Source organism: Podarcis erhardii, assembly GCF_964252035.2.
Source record: "Podarcis erhardii genome assembly, chromosome: 3".
Classification (NCBI taxonomy): Eukaryota; Metazoa; Chordata; class Lepidosauria; order Squamata; family Lacertidae; genus Podarcis; species Podarcis erhardii.
The window spans coordinates 61,861,411-61,878,201 of NC_138507.1; the positions used below are offsets into that span (position 1 = coordinate 61,861,411).

The 16,791-nt window shown below is 40.3% G+C and overlaps 1 protein-coding gene across 4 annotated transcripts in view; it reads right to left on the minus strand.

The window, feature by feature from the left end:
• The window catches only part of MAP3K5 (mitogen-activated protein kinase kinase kinase 5), a 91,043-nt gene that overhangs the window by 35,488 nt on the left and 38,764 nt on the right, over positions 1-16,791 (minus strand). For all 4 annotated transcript variants that reach the window (XR_014154812.1, XR_014154813.1, XM_081855248.1 and 1 more), the window contains exons 7-11: positions 13,369-13,539; positions 9,037-9,149; positions 7,279-7,438; positions 1,881-2,034; positions 926-1,033 (exon numbers count right to left, since the gene is read on the minus strand). Coding sequence is in view for 2 of the 4 variants with exons in the window: in XM_081855248.1 (XP_081711374.1) it covers positions 926-1,033; positions 1,881-2,034; positions 7,279-7,438; positions 9,037-9,149; positions 13,369-13,539 (706 nt within the window). In the remaining 2 variants the exon portion in view is untranslated. The remainder of the gene's footprint in view (positions 1-925; positions 1,034-1,880; positions 2,035-7,278; positions 7,439-9,036; positions 9,150-13,368; positions 13,540-16,791) is intronic.

A 16,791-nucleotide genomic window follows, 5' to 3' on the forward strand; every position in this document is an offset into this window, starting at 1 on the left:
ACCTCCAGTTTTCCCTCTATAACTTCTGCTTGCTGTCTCCAGTTCCTACTATCAGCCACTTAGGACCATTTTATACTTCACGCAGTGGTGAAGCTGAGCTTGCTACCACTAACTCCTGGTTCCCTGATGAGTGTTCTTATAGGGTATATCTGCTTTTTAATGTATTTTTGGTCTTTGTGGAAGCCACCCAGAGTGGCTGGGGAAACCCAGCCAGATGGGTGGGGTACAAATAATAAATAAATTATCATCATCATCATTATTAAACACCTGCTTCTCACACATGCATTCTATATGTTTAGATATATTCTGTAAAACCACAATTTGTAAATAAGCTCTTATAAGTACACCTCAAGGTACCAACCTGGTCTTCCATAATTTTACTTTCTGCATCTCTTTAGGCCAAATTCACAGCACAAGATTCTCCAGAGGTATAGAGGGAGAAGTCTACCTTTTATATCCAGAAGGTTTTCAATTTCTTCAGATTCCTGATTACCAATTATGCACCTGTCTTTACATTTCTCAAACAGGCCAGTCACTCTATCTGCCACAAATGGCAGCCTATACATGGAGCACTTAAGAAACAACCTTATTTTGATGGTGAAGTCTGAAGAGTTGTTTCTCATGCTCTGTGCCTGTACCCTTCAGCTGTTGTTAAAACTCCCAGACCTGTAGCCTGTATGGACATGCCAGGCTTAATACTCCCTTTTGTTCCCAATATCCATTACTTCCTCACCCTTGGGCTGCTTTGGGCTGTTCTGTGTTTCAATCTCTCAAACGTGAAAGGCTCTAAATCCTCTTTCGTTTCCACAAATGTCTCCCAATTTCCTTTAAACTCCTTCGATCAAGCAGTCAGCAGTTACAGGATATAAGCTGCACAGAGGAGTCAATGGTTTATTGCTGTAAAAGTGGTGTGGTAGCAGCTTACCTTATCATCAGGCATAACATGCCAGATAGAGACTGTCTTCTCTTCAGCCTCACTATTAATGGACAGGTAAGAAGGCTGGTAGATTTTCGTAGGCTCCAATATTAAAACCTTTGAACAGAAAAAAAAATACATAGAACATTGCTAAACAGTTACTACATTTCTTCAAAATACCCCCATAAAATTATAAAATTAAGTGCTGACACTTCGCAGTTTAGCTCTTGGAGGAGGCAAGGACAAACTGCTCAAAAGACAAACTTTTACTATTTACCATATGCAGTTTTGCATTTTGTTAGCTAAATAATTTACAGAATGTCTTCCAGCTTTCAATTTCGTAGAATATTCTACTTTACTTTTGTTATTTGGTTCCTACATGCAAAAATGTGAGAAAAAATGTTTTGCTGAAGAAGCAGCACTTGCCAGTTTCACAAACTTCCTTAGTCCAAGCCTGATTTGTGCAGCAGCCACCTGCAATCTCACTCCATGTTATTAAAAACAATCTCCCGGCCCTCCAAAAGTCTTTGGGAGGAGAAGAGGCACGAGTAGCTACAGGGGAGAAGAAGGGACACCAAACTTTCCTTTTGTGAACTTCCTTAAGTTAGGATCCACTAGCAATATTTAATTTTTATTTTCTTTTTATGAGTAAAACCTACAGAATCAGACTTGAACATGTAAAAATCCATACACATGTAAAAATCCATACACCAGATCCACCATAAGCCTGAACGAATAAAAAATGTCTTTATGTGGCAACAGAAACTCATGAAGGATGTAGCTGTTTGTGCCACCAGGAGAAGCAAGGCACCTTCATAATTATTCAGATCAACTCATTTTGCTGTTCAACGTTTATTGCTTTCCAAATTAAAAATGCTTCCCTGCCCCTCAAGAATCACATGGCAGGACAAACAGGAAATTGAAATGGTTAAAAATTAATTGGAAGAGTTCAAAACACACTCACAGGAAATCTAACTACAGAGACGTCTGACTTAGTGGCCTCAACCAGAAAGTCCATCCAAAAGTCCACAAGTTCATGTTTTGCTACTTGCTGTTCTGGATTCAGTTTCTTAAAGTGCTGATATATCAAAATAGTCTCCACAATGGACTTGAGGTACCTAGGAGCAACCAACAAAAAACGAAACAAGTCTGTAGCTATTTCCAATTCATTATAACCACTATATGCTTTATCACCTTTATTTGCACATCACATTGCCAAGTTGAGAGACTCTCATATCAGCTATACTGAGAGATGAGAAACATGGGCATGTCTGCACAAAGCTTTATCTGGCATTGTTGCACTAGTCTTGAAAAAGATTGCACAAAAGCAAACACACAAATATAGGCACAAAGTGCAACAAGAAAATCATACAGACTCTTTTCTTGGTTCATGAGAACAGTACACACCGTGCTGGCCTGCTAGGATCCCTTTCTGATCTGCAGATGGACAAGAAACAAACATATTCTAGAGATCTACAAAAATTACAAGAGTACCCAGAGAGTTCTCTAAGACTTAGGAGAGCCAAGCTTATTGCATGTACACACAGCTGTAGAAACCCAGGGCCAATCATAGTTCCTTCAGTGTGTACGAATCAAGTAGGAGAAAAAAAAGATAACTTCCAAATTCAGAATGCACCACAGCTAAACAGGTGTTTACTGCTATTTCTACAGCATGTGAAGCGACCATTGATTTGGGATATGTGTGGCTTTGCAGGACTCATTTGACAGAATGAGTGCATCTGTACTGTAGCTGGGTAGTAGAGAACAAGCTTTGCAACTTCAAATTCTGGCACCTCCTGTTGAAAGGATCTCAGGTTGTGGGCTTAGGGACAGAACATCTGCCTGAGATCAGTCAGATCATTTATAGCACTGGATTAGATGGAACAATAGTCTGACTCATGCTAAATCAACTCCTTATATTTACCCCTAAAAGCTGCTTGTAGACACATGGAATGTGAGATATTACTTTTTATGGACAAACTGGGTTTTACAATTCTGTATTTTCAAATGCATATCTTTGTAAAACTCAGATGTACTTACCTGCTCTCTATTTCTCCTCACTAAGAGAGTGTCAAACTAAATTATAGGTTTATAATATAGTCATGCTGATGACAAGGTACAACAAAATTCAGCACATATGCCATGGGCAGCTTGTGTCATTGGCAATAAATCTTGCAAACTGTCCTAATTAAAAACTTCTAGTGTCACAAACATATCTGCAGTAGCTAGAAATAGCACCCGTACACAGGTGTGGTTCTATTATAGCATACACAAATTACAAAATCCTGCAACAATAAACATACACCACCATGCCTAAGATATTGCTTGTACCTATTTCATATACATTTTGATTGGGCTCCATCACATATTTGGATTCTATCCCACCCAGGGTTTCCAGTTGCTTTTGGACTACCGTTCCCATCATCCCTGACTACTAGTACTGGTTTCTAGGGATGATGGGAATTGTAGTCCAAAAACAGCTGACAGAACATTCTTTATGTATGCAACAACTGCAGCAAGAATACTCATCGCAAAGTATTGGAAGACACAAGATTTGCCCACCCTGGAAGAATGGCAGATGCAAGTGATCGACTATATGGAACTGGCAGAAATGACTGGCAGAATTCGAGACCTGGGAGAAGAGTTGGTGGAAGAGGACTGGAAGAAGTTCAAAGAATATCTCCAAAAACACTGTAAAATGTTTGAATGTTAAAACGATGTTGGATATAAAGAGAATAGGGCATCAGTGACATGGTAAAAAGAAATATGTAAAAAGGTTTTGAAGAAAAGAGGGGTAAGACCAGATTTTTATTATGTCGAGACTAAACAAATGATATAAAGGTTTAAGTTATAAAGAACATGTGATAAATGGTTTTAAACGGAAAGGAAACCAAAGGCATAATAGGTGGAAATGTACAATATGGAATAAGATTGGAAAGAGGGTAGGGAATTGCTGAATTTGATTGTGTAAAGGGGAACACAGAAAAGGGAGATGTGAGGAAGTCAGGAAAGAGGGTTATAAAGACAGCAAGCAAGAAATAATTTTTTCTTTGTTTTTTGTTTTTCTTCTTCTGATTATCTCTTTTTTTGCACTTTTGAACTGTGTTGTTTTTGATTGTCTTTTTCTTTTGTTTTTTCTGATTGTGATATTTGTTTTATTATGTAAAACCTTAATAAATATTGTTAAAAACAAAAACAAAAACAGCTGGAAACCCTAGTTTGGGAAACCCTGATCCCACCCAAGGTGGGAAGGCATTGCTTTAGCCTGCTGTGACTGTTCTTTACTGCATCATCTTTGAATGTTCAGTGCAGGTATTTTAAAACACTGAATGTGTTGGTGAGTGACTGTGTGCTTTAACGGCACTTTCAAGAAACAGGCCTCTGCTAAACTGATTGTTACTAATGTGTCAGAAAATGCTGCAGGTGTTCCATGATGGATGCATACACAATCCCTCCTCCCTCCTTCATATAAAAGTAGAGAATCATATATTCTGCGAGGATTAGATAAATAATATTTGTCTTCCACAAATCTTATCTTAATACCGACACTCCCAACATTATCTCTATGGCATCATCTCGATGCCACGCTATGGCAAGACGTACAGCAGGAGCTTTTCGCCATAGCCGCTAAATAAGACAGTGTGTACTAGCTGCTCCTTATAAAACAGGTATTATGGTCTCACTGCCCACATTTTTAATTTACTAAAACAGGTATGTTCCACCTTTCTGTTATAAAAGAGGTTACAAGGACCTCGTTATACACATTTTTATTTATCAAAACATCTATATTCTGCCTGTCTGTGACAGACAGCTCATATAAAAATATATTTAAAATCATCAAAATAAAACCAGAGCAGCAGATAAAAAATAATAATCAAGCAGGGGAAAATGAATTTGGTTTTCCCTCTCATAATTGCATGTATGGAGTGGAGAAAGTGGCTTGGGGCAAGCATGACGAGGGGCAGGAAAATGGTGAGTGGAGAAAGGGCTAAAATACGCCCCTCCCAACTGCTTATTTACTCTAAATGACCCATCTCCCAAAGCTGCTTTACACAAAAAGTGTAGCCATAGGAATATATAGCAAATACACATTCACATTATACATCTAGTTTGTGTCGTAACAGAAGAACTATACTTATTGGGCATGTTCTAGCACTTTGAATCAGAGGTGCCTGTGAAGTTATCCCTAGCCAGGCATGGGGAGAACACTGTGGGCTGATAAAACTTACCTCAAAGTGGAATCTTTCCCAAAGATTCTCCAACTCAGATAAAAAATCAAGCCAGAGAAGTATTCCCCTCTCAAATTGCTCGTCTCTGTCAACATCTACAACCCCCCAAAGGAGTCCCGTGCCAAAGCACCTCCAAATACACTTACCTCCTTCCCTTCTCATAATATTGGTGGCAGCACAGAACAGTAATATGAGAAGACGGGTTTCTCTCTCTCTCTCTCTCTCTCTCTCTCTCTCTCTCTCTCACACACACACACACACAAACGCATATATCCTCTCCATCACCCCACTGTGCTATCTAACAGTGTGCAACTCTGAAGGGAACTTTGGGAGACAGTTTCACCCAAGGATTCCGCAAGGACTCCTGTGCAGCAGTCAATATAAGGAAAGGGATTTCTGAAGGTGTAAGGGAGGGCGAGTTTGGATTGGTTCATAAAATCTTTCTCCTGGAAAAGTCAGAGGATCCCAAACCCAACCCAGAGAGAACTTTAGGAAGTTCACCCGTTTCCCTGGGAGAGATTTCAGCAGGTACCTAAACTGTACCAATGAGCTTCCCATAGGCATCTGGTTGGCACTGTGAAGACAGGATGCCAGACTAGATGGGTTTTGGGCCTGAACCAGCAGGCTCTTCTCAAGTTCTTATTGTTTGTACAAGGCAAAGGGGAAAATACAGTGGTGTCACTAATAGGCCATTTTATGACTGAAGGGTTAGCCACACAAAAAATAAGGGAACAGCATCTGCTACCCAAACTAATAAGTTGTGTGGTCTGTGGACTTGAAATCCCTTGGTTCAAATCTCATTTTAGCCCATGGAATTCAGTGGTTGACTTTTACCTAGTCTCTTATAGCTTGGAGCACATTGAATGTCATCCACATTAACCAGAGAAGGCACTAATTTAAATGGGTTCCTAGGTTTAGGTTCAATAACTTTTAGACAACCAGGAAAAGGATGTTGAGAAAACTAGTTATCACCAAATAAGGCTGCAGGCTTATGGACACTTACTTCCATCTAAGTCCCAATGAAGTTAGTGGGGAATTAAACATACACAGGCCTGCATAAATACATGAAGTTGGAAGCTACACTTTTCTGCACATGTAAACACAGAACAAATGCATGCATGTCCTGATTAAATGTACAACTTCATGTACATTCCCACACCTTCCATTTCCCAGTCCTTCAGGTCCCTGTGACCTCTTACTTCCCCAGAGACCCACCTTCCCCCCAATTTGATCTGAAATTGGCTGAGGGGTTTTGGTTGCCTAGCAACGTCAAGCCAGCTTCCTCATCCCTGAAGCAACCAAATGGCTGACATTTGTGAGTCCGGAGAGGCTCTAAAGAACGACAACACTGCTGCCTGGTACGTTTTGGAAAGCAAATACTGCACAGAAATGTCTCATCCATCCACTAGTCTGGCCCTGGCCACAATATCAAGTGGAGGCTACACTGTTAAGTAGAAAATGAAGCAACTTGATTTCAATGTGTAATTGCTATTTTATTGACTGAAAGCCAGAACCATTTTGAGCTAATAAAAGAGTTTAAAAAGAAGGGGGTGAAACTAGCAACATAATTGGCTTTAGCTATCATTCTGGATGGAGAACATTGCTGAATACAGTACTGCAACTGTTTGTAAATTGTTTACATGGGCTGACTGAATGTATTGGGGAATCTCTTTTTTAAGATAATGTGACTAATTTTTTCTGAGCAGTTATTACCAACTACTGCAAGAGATTCTGTTTATATGGAATGTGGGGTCACCTTGCAATGGAATTGTCTGTATAGAAAGGGGGCGGCTTTTGCTTGATGAGTTGGCCTCCCGCAAGAATGCCAAGAGCCCAACCTTAAGAGGCAATTGGTGTAATAGTTAGAAAGCCCCAGCCATGATGTTTACTGGGTGATCTTGGGCCGGTCAGCTGGACCTACCTCACAGGGTTGTTGTGAGGATAAAATAGGAGTAATTTTTTAAAAAAACAACACAGTTGCTGAGCCCATATTCAAAAATCTGGGAATGGGAAATATTGCCATTTATATTTACACTAATTTCTCCCCCCCCCCCCGAATATTCAGATCAGAGCAGATGCTAGAGTACGTTGAGTACTTTGATTCAATGCACACTGATCATACAAGAGCCGTACCATGCTGGCGTCTTCAATTTGAAAAGTTTCTCTGAAGCCTGTATCACTCTTGTGTGGTCATTTGCCAGAACACTAGCTCCCAGGAAAAATCCGACTTCCCAGTAACTCTGCAATTTTTCCAAGTTTCCTTTTTTCCCAAGCAGGCTGCTTATCTTTACTCCTGGAGAAATAATAAAGAAAAAATTCTCCGTAAGACTGCACCGCAAACAAAAACTCAAGTTAATGCATACTTAAGCTCCGTTGAAATTGGTGGTCCTAAACTTGCGTAATCACCCACAATACGGTGTTCTGATTTATAAACCAGTCTTCCTTCTCTTTCTGCTTCTCTCTTGCTTAACTGCAATCCAGTTTCTCAATATGACAAGATAATAAAAAGCGAGCATTTAACTGGTAGCTTCACTGGATTCTAGACCAGCACCACTAGCACATATGGTGACTGGGAAGGCAGACAACCTAATCATCCCAAGAGTGCATGCTTTAAGAGATGAGGACATATTGTAGGCCCTTCAAACCCTACCCATGTCCTAGCCAATGGCTACCCAGAGTTTTGAACACTGATCCACTGAATAATTCCGGAATTTCTTCACCTATTCTTTGCATCTCCCCCCTTTTTAATTCAAGGGACTGTGACCCACCAATATAGAATAGACCCACTGAGATCAAGAAAACCACAACTAATCTTAATCCCCCAGTTTCAATAGGTCTGTTCTGAGTATTACTTAGTCAGATCTTGTGTTTGTTCTGTAAGCCTCAGAGACATTTCAAAATAGACACAGTGAAGGTTAAGGAAACTCATATCCACAGAACAATCCACAAAACACTGCTACTAAGCAAGCTTAATTTAGCTCAGAGAGACTTCATTCGGAGCCCTGCAAAAATAAATAAGATTTATTTGTTGTCATATTTAGAACCCACTTTTGAAAGCAATCATGCAGAAAGTGGCTCACAAATAACAACCACAGATGTCATTTAAAGCAGATATTTTCAGATATTTTCAGATATTTTGGACTATAACTCCCATTGTCCCTGACCACTGGCCATGCTGGATGGAGCTGATGGGAGTTGTAGTCTAAAACATGTGAAAGGCACTATGTTGGCAAAGGCTGAAATATCAGTTACGAAACAACAATTTCATACAAGCAATCTAACCATAATTGCTTTTGCAGCTGCACTGTAGCCATTTAGAATATTAGTCTGCTATAACAGACTCTTGATAATGCCATGCATTAACCCTAGGACTCTTAGGTTTCAGGGGAAAGGAAATGTTATAGTAAATAACTATTACAACTAATTCCACATTTAGAGGAAGTGTAAGATAATATGTAGCTCAATAAGAACAACCAATGGGGGAAACAATGGCTTGCAGGATCCTCACTAGGACAAACCTTAGTCCTAGAGAGCCAATGAAGTTCGTTATTAGATTATTCATACACTAGAACTAGCAGGGTTTACTAATCAGTATTCATAATTTATCGAACAGTATCACTGAGTCACCATAAAAAGCTCTTTTCATTACTGACTCTGCAAGAGAGACATTTAACCCAGAAAACTGAACTTAGGCAAGATAATTGCAACGGGCAGGATCCATGCGGTGGCTCAAAGTTATACCTTTTTAATGGAAAACTTAGCCAAAGTGCAGAATTACTAACTAACAAAGAACTCTGAATGCATTCATCAGATTGTTTCCTGTAAAACAGAGGGTGGTGAAAATGCTGTCACTGAATTTTATTTGCCTGTGCATCAACAGGCTATAATTACCAACTTTCCGTAGCTCAAATGAGGTATCAAACTGGTGACCAGCGGCCAAGAGAAGGACTGCATAATTAATCCCCGACTGTAATGTTGGTTCTGACTCAAATGCCTTCTTGAACCTAGGAGAACAAACAAGTTATAGATATAGATATATAAAAAATAAGACGTACAAAGGGACAATTATATACATATTTGGTACTCTAAGTGCCGCTCTTCAGTTTGTTCAGCCTGACCAACCCGTTTAAGCACAAAAATATTCTGCTTATAATTTTCCATCCAGGCAGCATGGTTATTTTAAGAAGCCAACATTTACAGCACCCTCCTACTGTTTTCTTCAGATTCTTGTGTTTATTCACTTGTGAAAAATATATAGCTGGTTAACAGCTTTGCTGTTTTGCACAAAGAACTATTTCTGAACACTGGCATTAAAATTCCTTATGGCATTTATACTAGAATTATGGCCCCTCATTAGAGATTAATATTGTTGTCATGAAGTTATCCTTGTCTTGTTTATGTTCAGTGATCCCGCGACAGTAGGCAAATCAGTACAGCGCTATGCAGTATACCAAACTAGAACGAAAGACGGAAGAGTTTTCAAATACATATTTAATAATATCAACACCCAGTGCTTATTTGTAGAATTCATCTCAAGTGCTCAAAGTGCTTCACAATAAAACAATCCTGGCAAGGCATGTCAGGCAGACAAAGGCTGTGGGAATAGGAGCTTGCCCACAGACTCGGAAGTGCTGTAGCTCAGTGGTAGAGCATGCCCAAAGCCCCAGCATCTCCAGGTAGGGCAGGGAGAGGCCTCTGCCTGGAGACCTAGAAAAATGCTGCCTGGCAGAGTAGCCAATACTAAGCTAGATAGACCAAGAGTCTGATTCCATATAAGGAAGCTTCCTATGTACTTAATGAATTCATAAGAAGAGGCTTTAACTGCAGGGACATCCAGCTCACAACTTACACTCTTAGGGTCCATTTACGCACACCCCTTAAGCATGTGTCAATGTAGCTTTTTGTTTGAAAAGATGTGTTGGAAGGGACTGGAGTGAGAAGGAAAAGTGTCTCCGTTTTCAATTTCCCTCTCTCACATCAACTTTTCAAACAAAAGACAAAGGAACCCACAGCAGATCAGTGGTCAGAGCACTGGTCCTTCCAACTCAGTTTAACTCATTTTATTACCTCTCTTCACTTTGCAGTACAGTCAGGCATGACAAAATGAGGAAGGACATTCAAACTAACACAATGTTGATTTCCAAAAAAGCGCTTCCCTCCCTCACTAATAATTAACATGTTTGGCAGACACATAATTTCATTGCTGCTATACATTTTCCTGGCAACTTTACAACAGAAAAGAGAACAGTCCACCAAATAAACTGGAGTTAATCCTTCTACTCAGGATGCACTAACTTGGCACTGAATAACAATTAATTCCTTAAATTTGTAAGATTCCTTGGATCTCTTAAAATGCGGTATGTTGCTAAGCAGGGCAAAAATGCATGAGAGACTAAATCCAATCCAAACAAGCATTTCTGTTCATCCAAAGTGCACACACAAAAGGAAGGCAAGCGGCAGCCTATATTTACCAGACACACCACTTCCCACTTTCCACGACTTTTAAAATGAATTTACTGTAAATAGGCAGTGGCGGAGTTACATGGTGGAAGGCAAAAATCTTGTTTGTATGGAAAACAAAACAGCACAGTGAAAGCATGCCCAGAACTCTCTGCCTGAACCCTGTCTAAAGACCACAAAACAAGGTTAAAGGTGACTGTTTATTGCATTCCCTGTGCTCATCCAGCCTTTGCCCAGTTAAGTCCAACAGCTGCTTTCAGAGGAGGGACAGGAAGGGAAAAGTACAGCTAAAGAACCTGCATTAGGCAAGAAGTTAGGAATCAAATGGGTACAGGGATCACCACCATTTTACCTCCAGAACTCAAGCAGAAGGGCTCTTCAAATACCCTAAATGCTATTGGCACAGTTCCTGCTGTTGCCACTGTTATAACCTACCCATTTTAACACTGGAGTGTTTTGAGCTACGTAAGCTGAGACCTTCCCCATCACCCTGAGTAGAAGCCTGATACCCTGGGAAAGGAACAAGATGGCTCTGCCATAGAGACTTGCCAGTCCTGCCATGTTTAGACAATTTGCAAGGTATGCTACTGCCAGCAACTACAGAAACTTTCTATGTGATCAGGGTGAGACCACATTAAATGGTTCTCCCCAATTATGTGTGCCACTTTGAGCTATCTCTATGTGCAGATGTTTCCAGAAACTTCCTCATGGTGGTAGAAATGTAAGATAAGAGGTTTCCTCACTGCTTCATTGCTTCATTAGTCATCAGTTCACAAACATGCCGCCAGGGAACAACTTGAGAGTACAACATGAATCCTGTGGCTAAAGGCTCTTGGGACTCTGATGCCTCTGAATGACATTGAGGGATCATATTGCTTGCTATCACACTGCAGCTGGATTCAAATGCAATGCTAAACCATGGTTTGGTGCTACACATGCATGAGCACATGCCCTCTCCTCCTCCTCCTGCTCCCGCCACATGGCCAGGAGAAGGACGTCACCAGCAGTTATTTTCAGTTTCCACTAACCTTGTATTTGTTTGGGGACCAGGGATCATGGTTTATCACAAACCCTGGCCAGTTTCAAAAGAAGCCAAAAAAGATATTATGAAGATAGTTTGTTTAGTTAACCAGGGATGCGGGTGGCGCTGTGGTCTAAACCACTGAGCCTCTTGGGCTTGCCAATCAGAAGATTGGTGGTTCAAATCCGCACAATGGGGTGAGTTCCTGTTGCTCTGTCCCAGCTCCTGCCAACTTAGCAGTTTGAAAGCACACCACTGCAAGTAGATGAATAGGTACCGCTGTGATGGGAAGGTAAATGGCATTTCCATGCACTCTGGTTTCCGTCACGGTGTTCCGCTGTGCCAGAAGTGGTTTAGTCATGCTGGCCACATGACCCAGGAAGCTGCCTGTGGACAAACGCTGGCTCCCTCAGTCTGAAAGCGAGATGAGCGCCGCAACCGCATAGTCGCCTTTGACTGGACTTAACCGCCCAGGGGTCCTTTACCTTTACCTTAGTTAACCAGAGGTTGTGAAGCACCATAGTATCTTATCTGCATGTAACAACTAACTGAGATAGAGATTTCCAGGTGCGTGGAAGGAAAGAGGAAGCCCAAGACTTTGTTTGGGCTTGTTTCAGTTTGTACATGTAGTGCTAAAATCATGGTTTAGCATTATGTACAAATGCAGCTGGCAAGTAAAAGCCCTTCAAGGTGACAGACTTTATTTCCAGTCACAGTCTCACAATTTATTTAAAATTAATAAAAATTGAATAGCTTTTTATATCTGGCTTTTAGAAGAATCTGTCTAGAGTTTTTTTAGTGTGCGACAGAATCTCCTTTAAAAATGCATATGGAAACAATACAAAATATACTGTAATACATTAAATGCTAAAGCCAAACCTTTATATCACTACAGCACATAAAATGTCTGCCCAGCACAATAATAAAAACTCAATGTAAACAAAATAAAACTGCACCAGCATGTCAGCCTTGTTACACCATGTATACAAGGAACTAAACATTCAGTATACAAGGTCAATTTAATGACTTAACAGCTCTAAACATTTTTAGCAGAACTCCAAGTACTATGCTGGAAGCTTGTTGCTAACAAGTCACTCTCTTCAACTTCTAATATCTGTCCTCCTTTAACCCTCTTCTCTCTCTCTGCTACAGGCTGCTGCTTTTTGGTTATGCCTGCTTGGCTATAGTCATCTACTGGAAACTGGCACAAGCTGAACCCAACCAGCTGACAGCTTTGGGCCCACACCCAGACTAGCTAGAGACTTGTTAGCCAAGCTAACAAGAGGAAGGAAACCATCTTGCCTGATTTACCCTGTCAGCATTATAGCAGCAACCTGCCTGAGAAAAATCTGACAGCTAATAATTAACTTGTCATCGCTGTGTTGATATTAATAGAAAGTCTATCACCTAGCAGCGTTCACTCTTGTCCTCAACTTGGAAACAAGCAGATCATGAGAGAAGATAGGAAGATAAGCCACATGGACTCATCGAGCATGCTTCAATGGGCAATAAAAAATAATGAAACAAAACTTCTGGCAGTGGAAGAGTTGGCCCCTATCCTACGACATCAACTGTGAAGTTGCCCAGTCTAACTGGAATCATATTTATTCACTAGATTATTAATTAATTTTATGTAGCCATGAGTTTGTAGAAATAGAAAAAAGGAGCCCATTTCCAACTCCTGTTGTCAGCTGGAGTGTTTTTGTTAAAATTATGTGGACATGTAACATGGTGCTACTTACCATAAGGTGCCTTGGTCTCTACTTTCTGTATCTGTAAATCCAGAATCCAGAAAGATATCTTTGTAGATCCGTCCCACAAGGCAGTACATATCAGAAGGTACTTGACTCTCATGTTCCACTAGAGGTATCATAATATCTAGAGCTTTCTGTCTGTCTCCAGGAAGATTTCGCCTGGTTTTTTTTAATGTATAAGAAAAAGAATACAAACATTTGAATTTGTCATAATTTTCTGTTGTCCTGATATCTGAACACTCTACGTTCTTTTGGCATGGCTAGAATTTGAATAGAGCTGGGGGTCAAGGCAGGGAGAAAAGATAGCTGTCTCATTAAATTGAATGAAAATAACCTTCTCCTTTTGCTCTTCACAGAAAATTGTACTGTAGGCATCTGGCAGTATGACATAATGCATATGAAACAGGGAACATTTTAGTAAACTCTCTGTTTAGATATTACAGAATAGTTTCTCTCTGCAGTATGATTTTCATCTGGAGTTTTAACATAATGGGTTGCAATAAAGGTAGCAATAAGAAATGGATCTCATAATCTGACACAGCCAGTTGAGGCTTTTTGACTTAAAAAAATAGTTTGTTGCTCTCAAGTAGGAAATCTAAAAATAAAACTACTTGCTGATTGGTCAGTGCAGGGAGAATCCATTCTTGCACTGACCACTTTTTGAAGGTCTTCCCATTCCATGTTCTCATGATCATCAGAAACATTCATTCCTTGGCTGACCTCAAATTAATGCAAGTTTCTTTGAGATGCAGAATTGCTTCTAATGCAACCGATTCCAGGGTACAGCATTTCCAAGTAGGAAAAAGCACACAAACAAGCCATCGACTCTCAAATACAGATTTCTTTTGCTGCTTGTACAGTGTGTTTATATGCTAAAAAAAAAATCCCATGTACAATTGTCACACATGGTAATCTAGACCTTGTTTGTATAGCTGTTCTACACAGAAGCTATACGTGCAGGAAATTAGTCACATTTGAAGCATCCCTGGGTAAGCAGCCCTCTCCATATTTCCCTAGCAACACAATGAAGGAGGCATTCAAGAGTGCCTTTCTATGCTTTGCAGCTTTGTAAAATAATAAACAAATAAAGAATCAAAGAGGCAAAATCACCAAATTAATTAGATTTTCTCCACATCATTCCAACTATATTTTATCTCTGTTTTGTCCTCAACTTTCCATCTAGAAAGCTGACTGATATGAGAAATTTAACATGGCTATAAGAGGCTAAAGATTCACTTAATACAGAGTTCATTTCATGTCACATATGTTATGTAACCATTTTGTAAAATGCTGATTAAGTGGTGGCAACATTTGATCCAGATTTTTGCAGTGTAATTTTTCTCACCTGCTTACTTCCCGGTTGCCACTTTGCTCTCTGCTTATCAAACATGAAAGGCACAAGTCCCAAAACTGGATATGACACTTTGTTCCAAGTGGATTTGCTCTGAGCAGTAGACTAACATGATTCTGCTTCCACCCCATTATTTGCCAAAGGAATAATGCATTGTTTCAAGCTGAAACATTAGAAGAACAAGCCTCACTCCTACCTCAAGTTGCCTAAAGTATTTTACATTTTACCGTTATGAGATATTCAAAACTTAAACTGGTACCCACACACTTTCTGTTCTTCAAGATTACAACAAAGGTGAACTTTCTTTACATTTCTTTATGATGATGATAAGTTTAGACATATTGTGCCATAACTACAACTATCACAAGGCCTGTGAAAGCTATCATGGCTCACAGATTACAGCTAGAACTTCCTTACAATGTGAACACATTACTAGTCAAGAGAAAAGAGATTGCCAAGTATCATTTCAGTTGACCCTGGGAACTGGCCTATCCACTTCCGCTGTGTCATCTTTGCTTGCCCAGTGACACATACACAACTCATCCTATTCCATACCCCACTTCAAAACAAACTTCTTCCATGAAATCTTTTCTGCCCCTTTTCAGTTGAACCTTCATCAACCTGGTGCCCTCCAGATGTTTTGGCCTACAAGTCCCATTAGCCTCTGCTCACAAGGCAGCTCAAATGCAAGCCTTGTCCTCCTTATACCGATTCAAAGCCAGGAAATGTTCGATTTCGCTTTTTAAAATAATATTTAAAAAAACCAAATAGTAGCCCCTGCATATTCTTATGCAGGGACAGAATGCCTTGTATATTCTATGCCGTGCTAAGCACACCTTTGTTGCTAGATAGCTAAAGGAATTCCTGAGGAAGGCCAAATTTGTCCAGGTGCAGCGCTTCCAAATATGATAAGAAAGAAAGCCAAAGTTCAGAGCCCCATCAGTTGCCCTCTGCTTCTTGTTATCTGCTGCCACTTCCTAACAGAAGCTGTTTTGTCCCACCTATTTCCCAAGCCACCACAGATATCACTGTGTGAAATAAACTGGCAGCTGCCAGAAGACAGTGGCGGCATTGCAAATGGAGTATTGGCTGCACTGTAGCCCAACATTTTGCTGCCCAGTTCTGAGCTTGCCCCACTGATAATAACCTCTCTGCAGGGTTATGCTAGGGCATATAACCATAGCAGCTTGTATGTTATATATGGCAGAAGGTTTCAAATCCTGGTCCAACGAGCTTCCCCAAAATGTAACTGAAATCAGTGTCAGGTCCCATTACAATGCAGATCAAAAGAAATTGGAGGAGAGAGGGAGGGACCAGGGTCAGGTGAGGTCTAACTTATTCCAGGAAAGATAAAGTAGGGGTGGGGGGGGTGAAGGGGATGCATTATTTCTAATGGTAGCAATCAACATAAAGAACGAGAATAATAGACTATTGCATTATGTAGCAAAGCAGTGAATTGGGGCTTACATTGTGCTTTATTTCGTGATCCAGATAAGACATTTCATATATGCACATCACCAGATGTCTTGCAAACAAGCGATGGTCTAAACACTGAACTCGTCACAAGGATGCTAGCCTCTAGTGACAATATTTATTTACCTAAAATATTTATATGCTTCCCTTCATTTTGCAAAATTTGCAAGGTGAATAAAACAACAACTCCCAAGACTGTTTCACAACAATAATAAAAAAACAATATCATGCACAGTAGAATGCAACATTAAAACCAACCCAACAAATACAAGCATAAACCCAGCAGAATCAGTAAAAAAACCAACCCTGAGTTTAAACCAGCTTCAATGACATGCTGGAAGGTCTGGGTAAATCATTGCCTGGTGTCAGAAGGACATCAGATTCAGTGCCAAGTGAGCCTCATGGGAAAGGCATTCCACCTCCACACGGGACAATTGAGGGCACAGCACACAACAGTCACCACCAGCTCAGCTTCAGAAGAGTGGAAGGACTCAAGGAAGGGTCATTGATGAGGACTGTAAAGTTTGGTCAGCTCAGGTGGGGAAAAATAGTCTTTTAGAGGTATCTGGGTCCTAAGCTGTTTTGAG